Raw genomic sequence first — 18,302 nt, forward strand, 5'->3', positions numbered from 1 at the left:
CCAATCAGATAGCTCGGCGGGAGGGGCAGAGGTCAGGGGGGCGGGGAAGGACAGGGAAGAAGCCAATGAAAGGTTCACTTGGAGGCTGGCACCTGGACCTTTCCGGGTCTGAGGCTGAGCGGACCCCAGTCCACGCCTGCAATCCAGCCAGGGTGGCAGAAACGCATAAAATCCAGGCCCTTCAGTACTCCTTGGGTTCTGGTGGCAGGATGCCCATCCTCCCTAAATCCCTATTGCCCTCCTCTCCCCGGAGTCCAACTACCCTAAGCTCTGACTCCATGACTCTTCCTCCCTGAGACCACGGAAACCCAGGAGCCTGAAACTGATTTCTCAGTATACCAGTTTCCTCTCTTCAGAGGGTCCCTGTCCCACCTTCCCAGCCCTACCCTTAAGCAGCAAAGCCAGGACCCAGTCCCCTCAAAAAACACACAGTGGCCAGAGAGTATAAAATGTGTATTAGATTTCATATGCACAGTGGGGACACCAACCTCACAGAGGCCATAGTTCCAAACCAGTGATTAACGGTAATGAACCACCCCTGCCTACTTTCAACCATTCGTCTAAGACGACAGATGGCTGCTGCCTCTGGACTGAGATTTTCTCCTCTTTGCTGGTGGGGGCCGGCCGGAACTGAGAAGGGACACAGTGGAAGTCTCAGGCCCCTTGGGGGTGCCATTCTGCTTCCGGAAGGCAGCTTTCTTGAAAGGCTGTTCTGGCAATTGCTGCTTTACCTTCTCAGCCCTTTTGCTGTTTCCAAAGGGCTGATCACAGTCCTCAGGCTTGAGAGTGGCCTGGGTCTTGGAGAGGGATAGCACTGGCACTTCCGTGTCTGTGACCCTGGAAGCATTCTGCTTCCGGAAGGCAACTTTCTTGGAGGCCTGTGGCATAGCTAACTGTTGCTTTAGTTTCCTAGGCACCTTTTGTCCCCTGATCACTTCAGCTTTTTGAGCTGGCTGGCTGCTATCTTGGAGCTTAGAAGAAGCTTGGGACTTTGTGTCACAAGATACAGTAGGCGAACTTGAGTCTGTCCCTTTGGAGATGCCATTCTGCTTCTGGAAGGAGGCCTTCTTGGGATGTTGCCGTTTCTGCAACTGCTGCTTTGCTTTCACAGCCACTCTGGCTTTCTTGGCAGGATGGCTGCTGCCCTTAGGCTTGGGGGTCATGTGATCTTTCACCTCAGGCAAGTCTAGGTTTGTAGGGGTGGAAGCTGCAGAATTTCCTGGTTAAAAATTAAGCATATGGTTTGAGAAAATGGGCCTCATCACTGGATCCTCATCATTAGTGGAGCAAGTAAATGGTATTAAGATAAGAAAACTGCCTGGGTACTGTTGGCCAAGTGTTCCACACAGCTGGGATAGTGCCTAAGAGCACACCACCTACATTCGTATTACTTAACATCACCTGGCCTTTACTCAAGTCATATTTGAACCTCGTATTAAGGAAAAAAGGATCAAAAAATTACGAGAAAGGGATCATTCCCCACCCATAGGCAAAAAGGTTTCAAACGAAGCTCTGTCCCCTTGAGGGCAGGAGGTAACAAGGCACTCTGAGGAGGAGGGAAATCCTGAATATACCTGAAGCACTGGGCTTTTTAAATCAAAGACCATTTTTTTTCATGTGGATTTTGATGAGATACAAGAAAATAAGTCACACATAGCAACCAGAAACAAGCCAGTTAAGACATAAGTGAGAAATAACATTAAATAGGTACTTTTCAAGTTACAGTGAAAAAAAAGTTACAGCAAATTTCTCTAGTTCTAGTTCTTAAGGTTTCTGTTAACATTCAGATGTGACTTTTGTGAGGGACATTATTTATAAAGAAAAAAAAAAAAAAAAAAAATCAGGGCACCTGGCTGGCTCAGTCAGTAGAGCACATGATTCTTGATCTCAGGGTAATGAGTTCAAGCCCCATGCTGGGCTTGAACTTAAGAAGTTACTTAAATAAGTAAATAAAAAAATCAACTCAATAAGTCACAGTTTGTAGTCCAAGAAACCTGCCTCTCCCTCTTCTAACTAAACCTGGGTTATATCCCAGCATGCAGCACCATCAAGCCTGTTCCAGAAACCCCACCCTTCTCTCTCAGATCCAGGCCAGACTCAAGATGACTGAGAAAAAGAGCTGCAATTAACGTGATGGACTCAGAGAACTGCTGATAGTTCTGAGGAGACTTGTGCCAACCCAGTGCTGACAGTGCTGGACCAGCAGAGGTCTATTACCAGGAAGGCACCCCTTGGCCAAGAAGAAAAAGAAACCACAACTGCACTGGGAGTGCATCTAGTGCCGAAAGACTGCAACGACTTGGCAGAATCAAGGGAAAAGTCCCCATCTGTACGTGTGCTTTCACATACACTCAAATGGGGTCCAGGCTCTGGAACAATTCTAATTGAAATGAAAGAGGTTTCTCATCCAAGCACGCAAAGGCTGGTGTAAGGGAGGCAGAAGTACCTCCCTTCCCTGCGTCACACGCCTCTTTCAAGGCAGAGAGAGCAAAGGTGGTGGGTGATGAAGGGGAGAAAGAGCAGACTGCTTACCTGTTTGGGATTGAGGGATAGAATTAGAGAATTTCTTGAACTTGGCAATAAAGAAACCATCCATATTGTGGGTGTGAGGATAGAAGCGGCGGGTAGAACGCAGAGTGGGGTGGAAGCGCCTTTCTCGAAAGCGAGTAAAACCTTCCTGGCCAAAGTCTAGACCTGTGGGCACCAACCGCACATTCCTCTTTTTCAGGGCATAGTCTACCACCCACTCATTCTCTTCCACCTGGATATGTGGGGGAGACAAAAATGGACGGAAAAGCAGAGCTGGAGTTGAAGAGAGCTCCAAGGGGCAAAGAGACCCCTAGCCCTGTCCCCTCTTGCTCTGCCACAACAAAGGCCTCACCATGATGGAACAAGTGCAGTAGACAAGGTAGCCACCCGTCTTGGAGGTGGCATTGACAGAGTCAATAGCACTCAGGAGCAACTCCTTCTGAAGGTGAGCACAACGCAGGATGTCCTTCTCATCCTGTCCCAAGGAGAGACCGATACGAGGGTGTCAAAACTTCAAAAGGCAGCCTCAGAAGAGGCGAGCTACTAACTGCTCAAGGTGCCCCTCCACCTCCCATTCCACCTCTGCAAGGCCCAGCCAAGCCCTCTCAGCTGGCCCCCACTCCCACCCTTAGCCCCACCCCCCAACTCCTCACCTTGTTAGTCTTCACAGCTGGGTCTTTGGAGATGACCCCGGTGCCACTGCAGGGTGCATCCAAAAGTACTCGGTCAAAGCCCCCCACCACCTGGGGAGAAGGGGTAGGTTAGTTAGATGTTTTGGCAACCTGTACCGCACCATTATTTCCTAGGAGCAAGTCTAAATACCGTGAGGTCAGGAAGGGGACAGGTGAACTGGAAGACCTCAAGAGAGACACACACAGGGGAACCCTACCTTGGGGAACTGACGCCCATCGTAGTGGCTGATGATGGTGTTAGTGACTCCCAACCGGTGCAGATTACCCACGACGCTCTTGAGCCGCTCAGCATTGGCATCATTGGCAAGAATCACACCTGTGTTCTTCATCAGCTGGGCTGAGGGGAGAGAGGGCACAGTGCTCACCAGCCACCTCCTCTGCCTCCACACCCACTGGCCACCCTCCTGCCCAAGAACCTGTAAGTGAAGTCTCACTGCTTCAAGGCAACTTCACTCCCAATAAGCCTCCTCCCCACGGTCTACTGTACGGGTCTACCCAATCTGCACTCTGAGATGAACAAGACTGCTGGTGTGGTTTTTTTCGCTGTTACCGAACATCTTTTTGGTGCTAACAGCTAAATGAAATGGTTAGGACTACTTATGTGCTGAACACTTGACCAAGGACTTCTAACAGTGTATCTTAATCCTAACAACCCAAGCATAATATAACCCCCAAGCCAAGGACACTTACCACCCCATTTTACAGATAACGAGAGAAGACCAGGGGCTCGCCTGAGGTCATATGGGTAGTTAGTGGCACACACGGGGCTGGACCAGGCCGGCTCCAGAGCCTATACTCCTCACTGCTCTGCTAATTGCTTGTGTATGGTTTTCTTGCACACTAGTAAGTTAGCAACCCCACTACTTCCAAAAGCAGAAAGCCAAATGGCTCCTACCCCGCCTTCCCTTCTCATACCTATGTAGCTAGTCTTTCCTCCAGGAGCACAACACATGTCCAGGATCCGCTCGTGTTCCTGGGGCGCCAAGGCCATGACCGGCAACATACTCGAGGCTCCTTGAAGGATATAGTGCCCAGCCAGGTACTCGGGGGTAGCACCTGTGGAAGGACACCCATCTGTGACATGCTGGGACGAGGGCAGGGGCAGAAGGGCTTCCAGGCAGGGAACACTTACCAATGGGCACCGAAGAATCATATACCACCAGTCCAGTCTTTGACCACTTGCCCAGGGGATCCAGGTTAACGCCACGGTTAATTAGCGCCTGAAGATAAAATCAAGATTTTAAGACCTTGTAGGTTCCTACACCCAGAAAACAGGTGGAAATATGAAAACGTGGTTCTACTGAGGCCTGTGGCACCACCACTTCCAGAGCCTGTAGTCACGATACAATCACCACAGACTCATTGGCTGTGGCCTCTCCCATACCATCCTATGATGTCCTTTCCCTTAGCCTGAGGCTCCAACTCAAGGTCTGAATTCCAGCCCAATGGAGCAGACTGCCAGCTCCTGTCCTTTTGTTTCCTGGAACTGAACTCTGATTTTCCAAAAGCCTCAGGCACCCCTGCCATCCAAAAATGTAACATCACAACACACTAAAGATAATGATCAGGTAGGTTACCTTCGCACCAGGAGAAAGACTACACACAATGCCACACCACTAACCGTAGAACAGTGGTCTTTACCATGGGGTCCCTGAACCCTGGAAAACGATGAGTTTAAAATACTGTTTGTTCATGTGTGTCATGTCTTTTTCTGGGGGCAGGAACCACAGGTTTACCAACTCTTCAATGATCTAAAAGGCAGACAACTCCCATTTTGTTCTGAGGCAGCACTTTTTCCCTGATGCCAGCGTCCTAACCCTGTCACAAGGAACAGAGGCTGAAGGGATGAGTCTCCCACTCCACAGAGATCCTGGGCCCTGAGTCAGTCAGATAAATCCAGCATGACACTAAGCCTGCCTGGGTTTGCCTCCTGGGATCATGCCTGTACAAGAAATGCTTAGGTACTAAGACCCCAGCCCCCCAACCCCCTTCAGAGGGAGAAAGAGGAGTCTCTGGGGTTAGAAGTCAACACTTCCCTGAGATAAATCTCAAAATCCAGCCCTCACCTGAGCAAGGTCTCGGCGCCGGGTTTTCAAGGTATTGGTCCTGAGTGTGATGGGCCGAGGTACCTCATTAGCTTCTAAGAACTCCACCAACTGAGGAAGCAAAATGGCAGGGAGCAAGTCAGGCTGGCCAAGGAGCTCAGCCAGAAGAGAAAAGAGCAAGGAGACGGACTGCCTTCCTCATTCAGGGTAAAACAGAGAAGATAAGAAAAGAAAAGCAAAAGGGGCCTTAAATTAGAATTCATTACCTCAGACAGAGGGAAGAGGTCCATGAGCTTGCCAAGCAAGAAGTCTCCATAGGAGTAGTAAGTGGCCAGATCCTTCTGAAGCCGGTGCAGATATTCAGAACGAGATCTACCTTCCTCCCGCTGCGTCCCAAAATCACGCAGCACTGCCACTATATCTTGGATGCGCTTGTGAATTCGTTGCAAGTCTGGAGCCTGGGCATGTGGACGTGTTAAGGAACTGTTTGGTGATGTCCCAGGGCCTGGAAATCCCCTCTCTCAAGCACCTTCTCCCCATCCCTCACCCTGCACTGGAAGGATATCCTGCTCCATCTCCCCAGCAGAGGGCAGTACAAAGGGCTCCTCCTCATCCACATTGATCTGCAGGCCCCCATCTGTCTCATCATTCTTTTGAGGGCCTGACTCAGGGGATCCTTCCTCGGCTTCCTCCTCCTCCTCAGTCTCCTCCTCACTCCATTGGCTCCTACAAACAGGTCCAGAAACAGTGATTCACAGATGAAAACAGACACCTCCTCCTTCCTCAATTCCTTCATCCCAGCTGTTGCCTGGGCTCCATCCTAAGAGTTTCCAAAACTCACCCAGCAACAGCTTCCTGGGCCTTTTGCTTCCGGGCAGCCCTCTCAATGGGCAGCAGCTGAAAAAAGAGGCAGGGGCTAGTAATGCAAAGCCTGCTCTGTCACCCTCCCAAGTAGTATCCCATCTCTGTACTTTGTTTCCTAAATGCAAATGTAACACTCTCAGAAGGAAGGAGGAAAGCTAAAGAAGTGAATAGAAGTGAATATGTCAACCATTGTTGAAACTAAGTAACAGATCATAGAGTTTCATCATACTACTTTTGTGTGTAACTCACTTCCCATTAAAAGTTCTGAATGTTAATACACCCCCATATGTATACAAAAGAGACAAAAATTGTCCTTGGATATCCATTTTGCCACATTTCTTCCAGACATACTATTTTTCATAGTTGAAATCATGATGCATTTTCACATGTGTTTCCTGCCTTTTTTCATTCATTCACAGATCACCAGCATTTTCACAGACATAATGGCCCAATGTTAATTTAGTATATAAATGAACCATAATTTACTGAAGCATATTGGTTATTTTGGCAGTTTTCAGAGTTTTGGGCATTAAGGTCCACAAGGTGTCTGCAAATCTCCTAACAGTAACTCTGTAGAGAAAAGGCAGACTGTGAGAAACAGTGCAAATGGGAACTTTCTTTTCATCCTATACAACCCTGTATCACCTGAGTTTTCCTAACATATACTAATTGTGTAATACATAGATTTTTTTAGATTTTTTTAATTTTTATTTTTTTAACATTTATTTATTTTTGAGAAAAGAGCATGAGCGGGGGAGGAGAGAGAAAGAGGGAGACACAGAATCTGAAACAGGCTCCAGGCTCTGAGCTGTCAGCACAGAGCCCGACGTGGGGCTCAAACTCACGGACCATGAGATTATGACCTGAGCCGAAGTCGGATGCCCAACTGACTGAGCCACCCAGGCGCCCCAGATTTTTTTTTTTTAAGTAATCTCTACACCCAACATGGGGCTCAAACTAACAACCCTGAAATCAACAGTTGCATGTTCTACCAACTGAGCCAGCCAGGACCCCTACATAAATGTGAATAAATCTTTGTCCACATTCTGGATCATCTTCTTAAACGGAATTACTAGGTCAAAAGGAAGAAACTCCTAAGGTTCTCAGATACCAAATGCTTTATAAAAAATGTGTATGCATTTCTATTCCCCTCACATTGGGCATTCAAAGATTCCCCTGACCATATCCTCACCACCACTGAACAGTCTATTTCAAAATGCTCTATCCTACAGCTTTTCTATACTTGTATGTGCACTGAGCAAAAACACAGATGACAGGAAAACAGTGGCGGAATGCTAAAACCCCTTTTCTCTACTCCACTTATCCTCATCACTGACGGATATTCTCAAGGATCTGGAAAAACTAGGGGCGCCTGGGTGGCTCAGTCAGTTAAGCGTCTGACTTCAGCTCAGGTCATGATCTAGCGGTTCATGAGTTCGAGCCCCATGTTAGGCTCTGTGCTGACAGCTCAGAGCCTAGAGCCTGTTCCAGATTCTATGTCTCCCTCTCTCTGCCCCTCCCCTACTCTCACTTTGTCTCACTCTGTCTCTCAAAAATAAACAAATGTAAAAAAAAAAAAAAAAAAAAGGATCTGGAAAAACTAAAAGGCAAGGATCCCTTCCTGAACACCCACAGAGAGAAACCTCACCTCTTCACCTTCATCATCGGCCTCTGAGTTGGAGTCAGCACCATAGTCATCTATCATATCAGCGTCACTGTCCTCAGAGCCCCAGAGGCCCCCCTGGTTCACCACATCATCCTCTTCGGAGTCGTCTTCCTCCTCTTCCTCCTCACTGCTATGGGTTGGTGCTGGACGCTTCTTGCCTTGAGAAGCACGGAGTAAGGACTGGGCTCCCTTCTTACCAGGTGTCTGTACAGCTCCTCCAGAGACTCCTAAGGGTTTGAATAATCCTGGACTGATGGCAGGCACACACTGATGAACCCTGTACTTTCTACCCCTAAAAATGTCCTCTGGCTATTCCTTTCACTCCAGAAATGCTCAACAAGTCCTTCCCTACCCAGGACGTAGAGGACTTCTCATGTAGCACACAGCTCCTATGTTCACTGACCTTTTGGTAACTTTCCAGGCAATGGTTTGGCCCCAGGAAACTTAGCCATCTCAAGGGCTTCAGCAGAACCCAACCTTCTCTTGGCTGCCCTGAAATGATATATGGAGGAAACAGAACACACCTTTAGACTCTGCCATAGAAATACAACAGTCGCCAAACAACCCTTTCCATCAGTATGATCACGTGATCATGTGACTAAAAATGAACAGTACCAATTTCATCTATGGAAGTCTGGACACCCACACTCACCTTTTTCGAGCACGACTAGACAGCCTCTTAGAACTTTCATCACCCGCTGTATTTAAAAAAGAGAGAGAGGCAAAACAGTAGGTCACAGGGGAAATGAAAAAAGAACATTAGAAAATAAAAGTGAAGAAAAAATCAATTCACTCATTAAAGGGAGTAGGTTGTAACTTGCTTCATAGCCCTCCAGGAAGAGTTGGATGAGAGATGTAAAGATGATCTCCATCTGGTTGTGCATCACCCAAATCCAAACTGGGCCTCCCTCCAGCCTTCTGATTTCAATCAATAGCATTACTACCATCTTGAAAACAAAAGATTCAAAATTCATCTTTTCTCTCTGGCCTTGGACCTAGTGTACAGAGACATGGCTAAACGCACCAAAGGTCTGAGTTGGTAATGGGTTGGTAAATATGGGACCCGTTATGATTCCTCCTTCAGGAAAATGGTGAAAACAATCTGAAATAAGCCAGCATGGCACATACACTTGCTCCTTCTGTGGCAAAACCAAGATGCAAAGACTAAGTTGTGCAGATCTGGCACTGTGGTCCCTACACTACCACTTCTGCCATCGCCGTTAAGTCTGCCAACAGAAGACCGAAGGAGTTGAAAGACCTGTAGCAGCTCCACCATTTGAAACACTGCTAAGTCTGTAAGAAATGGACGAAGTTATGTAACAAAACGGTCTTGTCTTCTCCTTTCTTTTCCTCTCAATTTACTCAGTAACCAACCACAGATTTTACCTTTGTAGGTGATTGTTTCCTAGGTTCTCCAAGAAATAGAAAGTTTAAATTTCAGCCCTGTCATTTACATGACCAAGTTACTTAATCTCTCAGCTTTCATCTCCTTAACAATGCCTCTCTCACAGGGCGCTAAGAGAATGAGATGAATGAGGCGAGATAATGTATCCAAAAGCTTCAGTATAGTGCCTAGCACTTTCTAATACCTCAATAATCTGCACTGTTTTCTCTAAATGCCCAACACAAACTACCTGTGCATTCTTCTCTCCCACCCCAGCCTTCCATGCAGCAGACTATTCACCATGTGGGAATCAGATCTGTGCCTTGCCATAGCCATGTCCTCCACAACACAACTGGTTGATGGTGACCAGTCGGCTTTCTTCTCAACTTCCACTTACTAACATGTCAACCATCTTCCAAAACCCAGCTTACAATCTTTTTTTTTTTTTTTAACATTTATTTATTTGTTTTGAGTGAGCACAAGCAGGGCAGGTGCACACAGAGAAAGAGAGGCATAGAGAAGAGAGAGAAAGAATCCCAAGCAGGCTCTGCGCTGTACAGAGCCCTACAAGGGGCTCGATCCCTCAAACTGTGAGATCATGACCAGAGATCAAGACTGGGCTGAGATCAAGAGCCGGACTCTTAACTGACTGAGTCATCCAGGTGTCCCCCAGCTTAAAATCTTTTTAAACTCTAACTGTGTAGGTCGTCTAAATTCCTTCAATGTTAAACTGGACCCCCCCCCCCCCTTGCATGGGTGCTTCAGTCCCTGCTACGTCTTCTGTAAGTGCTAAAGACAGTGTTTGATTCATACCTACTTTCTAATAACTCACACAATATACTCTGGTTTCTCTAGAAACTGTCTAAATTCGGTAACTCAGCTCAAAGAAAATTCTACTTGAACAGTGACTACAGAGACTAAAAACAGAAGGGGATGTGATACAGATGAAAAAATGGAGCAAAACCTAAAGAACTGGAGAAGGGAGGAGGTGAGGGGAGGAGGCCAGGCCTAACCCTTACCTGCAGGCAAGAATCTGGCTAGTTCGGTCTCAGCACCCTTCTGTTTCCGGGCCTTACGGCCTGGCCCGCGCTTCTCCTTTGCAGGGTCCAACTTGCGCCCCATAGTACTGGGGAAAAGAAAAATGGGAGAAGGTAGAGTCGCGCGTATTGGAAAGGCAAACGGAGACCGCATACTTAGCATATTAGACTGGGAAAGGACATCACCTCGAATCTCGACTCAGCACTCCCAACAGCCCCTAATGGCATGACAAAACCTCCATTTTATGCTGGACCCGGCCCTTGGGTCCCACACCATTTGTACTACGTCCCGCTCCCGACGCCCCAGTCTGAGTCAGTGCAGTCACCCTTCCCCAACTTCCTCCACACCCACCCGAAGCCTTGGCTCACTTGAAATAGGGTCCAGGCCCGAGAGGCCCCTGGATAAGCGGCTCGGCACTCCACGTGCACTCTGAGACTAGGGTCGGACACCACACGCTACGGAAATGTTTCACGCAGGCGCACAGAGCGCGCCCGCCTCGTAGCCCCGCCTCTTCCGGTCGCTTCTGGTCGGTCGCAGAACCCAGAACATACGCTCCCCCTGGGAACGCGCGCGGGGCTGGCGGCAGCACCGCCGGAGGAAATTCACAGGTGGACCGCTTCCACTTCACTCCCCGGGAGCGGAGAAAGCAATGCGGACGGAACCCTTTTCAACCCCCCGCTCCGCCCCACACACCCCACCCCCGTCCGCAAAGTGTTGGCCTCTTGCCTCGTTGCAGGTATCAGTGGGAAAAACTGGTACCTCCACGCCGCCGCTCCCCCAACCAAGGCGTGAGACTTCGGCCCTCCTCCGCCCTACCATCGTCTCAAGACCAAGGAATCGCATGCTTCTCACCTCCCAGCCCTTTGATTAGGAGACCCGCTTCTTCGGCCCCCAAAACCCCCGCTCAGCCCGTTAAGTAAGGTTCGCCTCTGCCTGGGTTCACCTCTAGAGGCTAGAGGAAGATTTCTTGTGTCCTAATTTCACAGAAGTTAACAAGAAAAAATTACAGCCTTCCTCCAAATAAACACTAAGGGGGTGCTTAGCTGTTAAAAACATTTCCAAGCACTTTACTATTTTTATCTTCACAACTCTATGAAGAAGATATCTTTATTTTATACGAGAAATCTACAGCCCAGGTAAGTTAACTCCCCCAGGTCACAAAGCCATGAATCAGTAGTACAGGGTATGAACCCAAGTATGGTTTTGGAGCCTCGCATTTTCCAGGTGGCAGTCATCCTTGATCCCCACCACATAAGGCACATGCACACAGAACATGGCTCTTCTAAAGATTATCAGAACACAAGGTGACCCCCTTAGGTTTCAAATACACATTTCCCAGAGCTCCTGTCATACACACTCATCCACCTGCACCTACACCCACACTGAACCAGAGCACTAAAATACAAGGAAACTTTTATTTTCAATTTTCATCAAGAAATTTGCTGTGGTTTTTTATGCTTTTGGTTCTTTTCTTTTTTTTTTTTTTTTTTTTTTTTCCACTTTATTTCATTCTAGCTGCTCAGTGGCTGGAGCCGCTGGGTTCCTGGTATTAAAAAGATGCCAACAGAGGTAGCTGTGTCTCGCCCAGGGGCCCGGCCCACTCTGAATACCCCCAAAAAAGGAGAAAAGAAAACACAAAATAAACCAACAAAATAAAACCAAAAGGAGGAAGAAATTCAGATCGTTTTCTTCAAGCCTGGCGGGAACCCACAAGAGTTTGTGTGTAACAGGCGTTACGGTGGGGAGAAGCCAGGGCCCAGAAGGCCAGCCCGCCAGCTCCCTGCAGATGGCGCCGGCGCTACTGCTGCATGTCTCTCCAGCAGGAAGGGCACCACCGCCCCTCACTCCCTCCCCTTCCCCAGTGCACTGGGGGCTGTTCCTTTACAATGTGGAAGATGGGGCAGAAGGAAGGAGAGGGTCTCTCAGGCCCCAGGGGAGAAGCTGGGCAAGGGAAAGTGAGGAAGGTCACTGCTCAGCGGTGGAGGTGGTATCATCGATCCGGATCTTCACTGCTGCTGGGCTACCTACAGGAAAGAGAGCCAAGGGAGTCAGAATTCCAAACCATAGGAATCTACCTGATCCCAAGGGAACTCACCGGTAAGCCCCTGCACCCCCCAACCAGGAGAGCAATATTACAAGTTCCAGACTGGCTCTGCTGGAACAGCTGGCCAGAAGAAAACACTCTACCTGCTGTGGAGTAGGTTCGGGTGCTCGGTTTGCCAGGCGGCTGAGAATGTTACGCTCTGACATCTGTAGCCTCACAGCAACTGGGGGAATTCGGGCTATAGTAGCTGGGAGTCGAGTCACATCAGCTTTCATGTCACTCAGCAGTTCTTCTAGCTGTTTCAGAACTGCATGGGGTGGGGGTGCGGGGGGGGAAACAGGTGGTGAGCTGTGGTAGTCAAGACTGAGATCCTTCTTAGCACGGTGAACCAGGCCCGTCTGTTACTTCTCAGTGATCCAAGTGACTGATGTGCTGGAGTATGGTCCGTCAGTCAGAGTCACCTGACTGGCCTCCACCATACCCAAGTTACTACTTCTTATATTCCACTTCCAACTGTCCATGATGCTATGTTTTTTTATGGCACTTAGCCCTCAATGCACTTTGCTCCATATTGTCTCGTCTGTATTCTCCCTCCATGAGAGAAGCTTATTCCTGTTGTTTCCTTTTTTCATCATCTTCCCTCTCCAGCTTTTGGAGCTATCTCCTCCTTCCTTTGTAACAGCCTTTTTTCCCTCATTTCACCCTCCACCCCACCCCCCATGTTTGAACTTTAGTTAGAAACGAAATGTCGAAAGGGATCTAGAATCTAACTGGATCTTAAATCACCTGAAGTCACCTCTAAATTATCTCGGACGATACTCTATTATTCTGCTTTGCTTTCCACCTCCAAGAACTTGAATATATGGAGTTAAAAGAGGCAAAGAACCACTGTCCTTGATTGCCTCTAAGATATTAGCTTTTCAAGGAAGAAGGCAAAGATCCTAGCCAGAGGGACTCTGAAAGTTTTGGAAACAAGGAGTAACTATGTATTCGGGAGGAGGAAGGAGACCGAGTCAGCAGGAGGCAGGGGAGCCACTGGCTACCTTTGTGCAGGACTGCATTGGCTGGCTTGTTTCCTGCCATTGACTCCTTAGACAGGTGCTGATGACTCTCCGCCAAACACTCCACCTCAGCAAAGCGGGTGTTTAGGGCCATGGAAGGGTGAGAAGGGTCCTCGGACATGTTCAGGTAAGCTGCCCGGCGCAGCTGTTCCTCAATCACCAGGGCTTGTTCTAAGAGCTAGAGAAGGATAAAGAGGAGATGGGGGTTGGACTGATATTTACTCTGCTGATTTTTGACAGGCTTCTCAGAACCTATAAAGAACCTTACAGACGGCTCCCCCCCACACAAGCAGCTCAACATCACATTGCTTTTGCTTTTTTTAATCCCCATTTGGAAGTCCATGTTTTTAAAACTCCTTGCCCTTTATTGATTTGCTTATACAAAAATGATAGTTTCAATTTAGAAAGTAGATCGTATAAAAAATTAAGATTGTAAGTAATTGCACCTCCTAAAGATACTGTTAACATGTTCTGGTTTTTCTTTGCGTATATATTTTTTATGTACCAGAGATCACTCTCTCTCTATAGATCTACATCATGGCTTCACTCAAAATTCCACAGGAAAAACCTTCCTTTATTATTAACTGCTCTTGACAAAAAAATGCTTTTTTTTTTAAATTTTTTTAACATTTATTTATTTTTTGAGAGACAGAGAAAGACAGAGCAGGAGCAGGGGAGGGGCAGAGAGGGAGACACAGAATCCGAAACAGGCTCCAGGCTCTGAGCCATCAGCACAGAGCCCGATGTGGGGCTTGAACTCACTAACCATGAGATCATGACCTGAGCTGAAGTCGGATGCTTAACCAACTGAGCCACCCAGGCGCCCCTGACAAAAGATGCTTTTTAGTGGTTGCATGATTGTCCCTTCTATGGATATGCTTACCACATCATATCACTTAAGTTGTTTTACTTTTTAAAATTATTTTATTTTCTTTTGTCTCCATATCTCATTTCCATTCCCTTTCCTTCCCCAATAGGCAACGCTTATAATATACTTACTGAGTGGTTTTTGGTGTTTTTGAAGACTGAATATTGGTTCATGTGCATATTTCTAATTTAACAAAATGTTGTTCTGTACACATAAAAAGCTTTTTCTTCCTTTCCCCACTTCAGATCTTTTTAATTTGTTCAATTTATGTTGTTCTATCACATATATTTTGTTTCTTCTGTTGCTTAGAACGCTTAATGATGTGAACCCGCATTTTACCTATGCACACTCCCAGTGTCCCAGCTGAACATCTAGGTTGCCTACAGGCCCCACCACCAAAAATTATGCTGCAATGAACACTTACACGTCACCTGATGGAGCTACGTAAAAGGTTCTTTGCAATATATTCCGAGGGACAGAATGCTGTTTCAGAAGTTATAAGACTTAATTTGCTCAAGTATCCATCCACTGGTTCTTAAAAACAATAAAGCCATTAGGGGTCAGGAAATAGGACAGTATGAGAATAATGGGCTGTTGTTTCTTCCACAGGACATGCTTCATCAAGCAGAATAATCTATCCCCAGACAGACCAAGCATCTACTTTCAATCTACAGATCCTGTCTCCTTCACCAACTGCCTCTTCCTGTCCCATACTATGAGCTTTCTCCAGGGCCAGCCCTTGGCTTGCTAGTCTTTTAACACACTCCCTTAAGTGATTTCTCCTTTCCCAGTTCAGCCAGCATCTCTGTGCAAATGATGCTTTTTGAACCTACATTTCAAGCACTGAGCTTTCTGATCCCACTCATGTGGTTGATCACTCTGATCCCACTTGTTTATGGTGATGGGGGTAGTGGGAGGACACTAGGACTTTTTCTAAAGTTTAACTCTACAAACTGCTCCCTCTTCATACTTCCCTGATCTGCCAATGATCATTTTTCTTGGTGACTCAGGCTCAAAACTTTAGTTTGTATCTCAAATCCAATCAGTCAAGAGTCAGAAAACTATGGCCTATGGCCAATATCTGGCGCATTGGCTGTTTTTGTATGGCTCAAGAGCTAAGAATGGTTTTTTTACATTTTTTTAAAAAATCTTGTTTTTCTACGTAATCTTCACACCCATCATAGGGCTCGAACTTATAACCTCAAGGTCAAGAGTTGCACACTCTACCGACTGAGCCAGCCAGGTGCCCCGGTTTTTTACATTTTTAAATGGCTAGAAAAAAATCAACAGTTTGTGACACTTCATAAAAATTATATGAAGGTCAAATTTTGGCATCAATAAATACAGTTTTATGGGAACACATTCATACTTACTCGTTTATCACCTGTGGCTACTTGCACACTACGAGAGTATTTGCAACATGTACGTCCCACAAAGCCTGAAATAGTTACTATTGAGCCCTTTAATAGAAAAGGTTTGCTGACCCTACAGTAAACCAGTAAATCCTATCAATTATTTGGTATTTTGTTTCCTTTATCTTATCCTTTTCATTTTCTACAACCAGCACCACAGCCCAGCCTTTTACTACCTCATGACTGTACAGCAGTTCTATAATCTCATGAATGCTGTTTCCATTTTCCTTGGTCATATCAAAACTCTTCACAATCCTTCAATGCCTGCCCATTAACTAACTATAGGGTCAAGTCCAAACTCTCATCTGGTGCCAAAAAATGCACCTACTGATCTCTAACCCTTACCTATCTCTCCAACCTACCTCCCACCATCACCCAAACAAGTGTTCTCTACAGCCCGACTGGACTACTTGCTGTTTGCAAACACCATAAGCTCTGTTGCCTCTAGGTCTCTGCCCTACCTAATCCCGTTGGTTCAAACAGCCTTCCGTTTCTATCCAGTTATCTCTATTACATTAATCAAAACTTAATTCCAATACCAGCTTCTCCACAAAGCCATTTGGGAGCTCTCTTCTGGCTCCCTAATTTTCCCTGGAGAACTTCCATATGAATCCCTCCCAATACACAGAGTGGCATTCATTTTATCACACATTTGCCTCTACCTTAAACCAAAAGTTCCTTGAGAATAGGCACCATGCCTTATCTTTGTATCCCTGTGCCACTCATCGCTTGGCACATGTTTGAAGGTTAGTGTACATTTCTTACCCCCCAGTTACAGTCAGCTTAAAATCCCCGTATCTTGTCTTCATGGTATCCCATTTTGATGGTCTGCACAAAGGTGCCCTCGATGTACGTTTGCTGAATTCTAGACTGAGACTCTCTTCAGCCCTGGGTTTACTAACTCTAGTGATTCTGAGAATGAAGCTCTACCTTTGCATCTCCTCTTTGCATCCACCCCACCCCTTATCCACACAGGTGCTCTCAGATGCAGATAAAAGTACCACTAGCCCACTGACAGCCCTCCCTCTTCAAAGATCCAATTCAGTCCCATCTCTGTATCTTTCCTGCACACTCCAACCTATAGTGTTCCCCCAACATATCCACTGCATGTCTGTGTCATTTATTGGTATGTATGTATTTAATTAGGCTCCATGCCCAACGTGGGGCTTGAACTCATGACCCTGAGATCAAGAGTTGCATGCCCTACTGAGTTAGCCAGGTGCCATTCTGTCTGTGTCATTTATTAGGCACAGTCATCTTCAGCCCTTGAAGAGCTGGTTACTTTCGAGTCTCTAGGTCTTAATTTTTTTGCTTTTTTTTTTTTAACTTTTTATTTAAGTTATCTCTGTATTTGTGGGGCTTGAACTCACAACCCCAAAATCAAGAGTTGCATGCTTTTCCGACTGAGTCACCCAGGTGCCCCCATATTTCTAATATTTAAGATACTTGGGAACAAAGCCTTTCACAATATAAAAAGTTAAGTAACATACACAGGAAAACACAATAAACAGCATGGCTGCATGAATAGACTACCTCCTTTGTAGTCCCTTCTGCACTGTAAAGGCTGTCATTTCAGGGCACCTGGGTGGTTCAGCTGGTTAAGCATTCAACTCTTGATTTCAGCTCAGGTCATGATCTCAGTTTGTGAGATCAAGCCCCACGTCTGGTCTCTGAGAGTGCAGAGCCTATTTGGGATTCTCTCTCCCTCTCTTTGCCCCTCCTCCTCTCCCCAAAATAAATAAATAATAAAATAAAATAAAATAAAAATAAAAGCTGTCACTTCAACATTTCATTCCTCCCCATCCTGCTCACCTTGAACCTTCGGGCTAGAAACTTATTCTTGATCTCTAAGAAATTGCCACGATTCATTTCACCCTTGAAAGGTTCATTGAGGATGGCATAGCGTGGGTCATTCTGGATGTCCTGCCACCGGGCATAGCCATGGCTATTGGAAAATTGCTCAGGAAAAACAAAACAAGGAAAGAACCTCAAACATGGGATCTTCAGAAACCTTCACCAAGAACCTCAGCCCAGACTCAGGCAAAGGATACTTTATGATGCCAGCCAGCAGCCAGTAGTCATGTCGCCGATGCCAGATCTCGTAAGTCTTCTTGGTGACTGTGGCTGCCCGCTCCTCATTCTGCCAAAGGGAGTGCAACTCTGAAGAGAATTTGGGGAAGGTTGGGGAGAAAAAGAGACACAAATGTCTTTAAGAATTCAAAAAACTCTTTATCTCTGCCCCCACAGATGCCATCTTAGTAGTATGCCATGCCTGTGGCTTTTTAACACAGAATCAGCTTGACAGTCCCTCATCTAATGAAGTCTTTGTACAGGAACCCTAATTTCACTTTAGATGCTTCTAACCCCAGATGGTCCCTCATTGTCATACCAGTAAAACCACCATCTGCGATGTTGAACATAAATCGCTGTTTAATATTTTTTTTCTGCTTCTCGTCATTCAGGTCCTTGGGGGTCTCTCCATTCTGAAGCATCACCTCTTTTTTCTCTTCTTCTTCTTTCTTCTCTTCTACAGGATATGCAGAAGAAAAATATCAGCGCCATACAAAAGCATAGCACCTTGGCCTTTACCCACAGCATTATATGCTGCAAGTATCCAGCCACCTCCACCCTTTCTCCACACTGTTTCTCAAACCCAGAAAAAGATGCCACCGGCCCATGACAATCATATGTAGGGACAG

At 46.6% G+C, this 18,302-nt stretch overlaps 2 protein-coding genes across 9 annotated transcripts in view; both read right to left on the minus strand.

Annotated features, from left to right (window-relative positions):
• Positions 1 to 436: 436 nt before the first annotated feature.
• Positions 437 to 10,720, minus strand: NOP2 (NOP2 nucleolar protein). Its single transcript, XM_081796096.1, has 16 exons — positions 10,587 to 10,720; positions 10,200 to 10,306; positions 8,449 to 8,494; positions 8,200 to 8,288; positions 7,779 to 8,023; positions 6,108 to 6,163; positions 5,830 to 5,992; positions 5,533 to 5,730; positions 5,288 to 5,377; positions 4,354 to 4,441; positions 4,137 to 4,277; positions 3,419 to 3,558; positions 3,183 to 3,272; positions 2,882 to 3,004; positions 2,533 to 2,761; positions 437 to 1,219 (listed from the first exon to the last, which is right to left on the minus strand). The coding sequence occupies exons 2-16, from the start codon at positions 10,300 to 10,302 to the stop codon at positions 561 to 563; spliced, it is 2,460 nt and encodes an 819-aa protein (XP_081652222.1). The 5' UTR covers positions 10,303 to 10,306; positions 10,587 to 10,720; the 3' UTR covers positions 437 to 560.
• A 587-nt stretch (positions 10,721 to 11,307) lies between these two features.
• CHD4 (chromodomain helicase DNA binding protein 4) overlaps positions 11,308 to 18,302 on the minus strand; it is a 30,558-nt gene continuing 23,563 nt past the window's right edge. For 4 of the 8 annotated variants that reach the window (XM_060658597.3, XM_060658598.3, XM_060658600.3 and 1 more), the window contains exons 35-40: positions 17,993 to 18,130; positions 17,655 to 17,763; positions 17,416 to 17,548; positions 13,303 to 13,501; positions 12,406 to 12,569; positions 11,308 to 12,242 (exon numbers count right to left, since the gene is read on the minus strand). In XM_060658597.3, the coding sequence (XP_060514580.1) occupies positions 12,225 to 12,242; positions 12,406 to 12,569; positions 13,303 to 13,501; positions 17,416 to 17,548; positions 17,655 to 17,763; positions 17,993 to 18,130 (761 nt within the window). In that variant the 3' untranslated portion in view covers positions 11,308 to 12,224. The remainder of the gene's footprint in view (positions 12,243 to 12,405; positions 12,570 to 13,302; positions 13,502 to 17,415; positions 17,549 to 17,654; positions 17,764 to 17,992; positions 18,131 to 18,302) is intronic. The other 4 variants (XM_060658593.3, XM_060658599.3, XM_060658596.3 and 1 more) reach the window with 1 other exon arrangement.

Source organism: Panthera onca, chromosome B4 (assembly GCF_046562875.1).
Source record: "Panthera onca isolate mPanOnc1 chromosome B4, mPanOnc1 haplotype 2, whole genome shotgun sequence".
Taxonomy (NCBI): Eukaryota; Metazoa; Chordata; class Mammalia; order Carnivora; family Felidae; genus Panthera; species Panthera onca.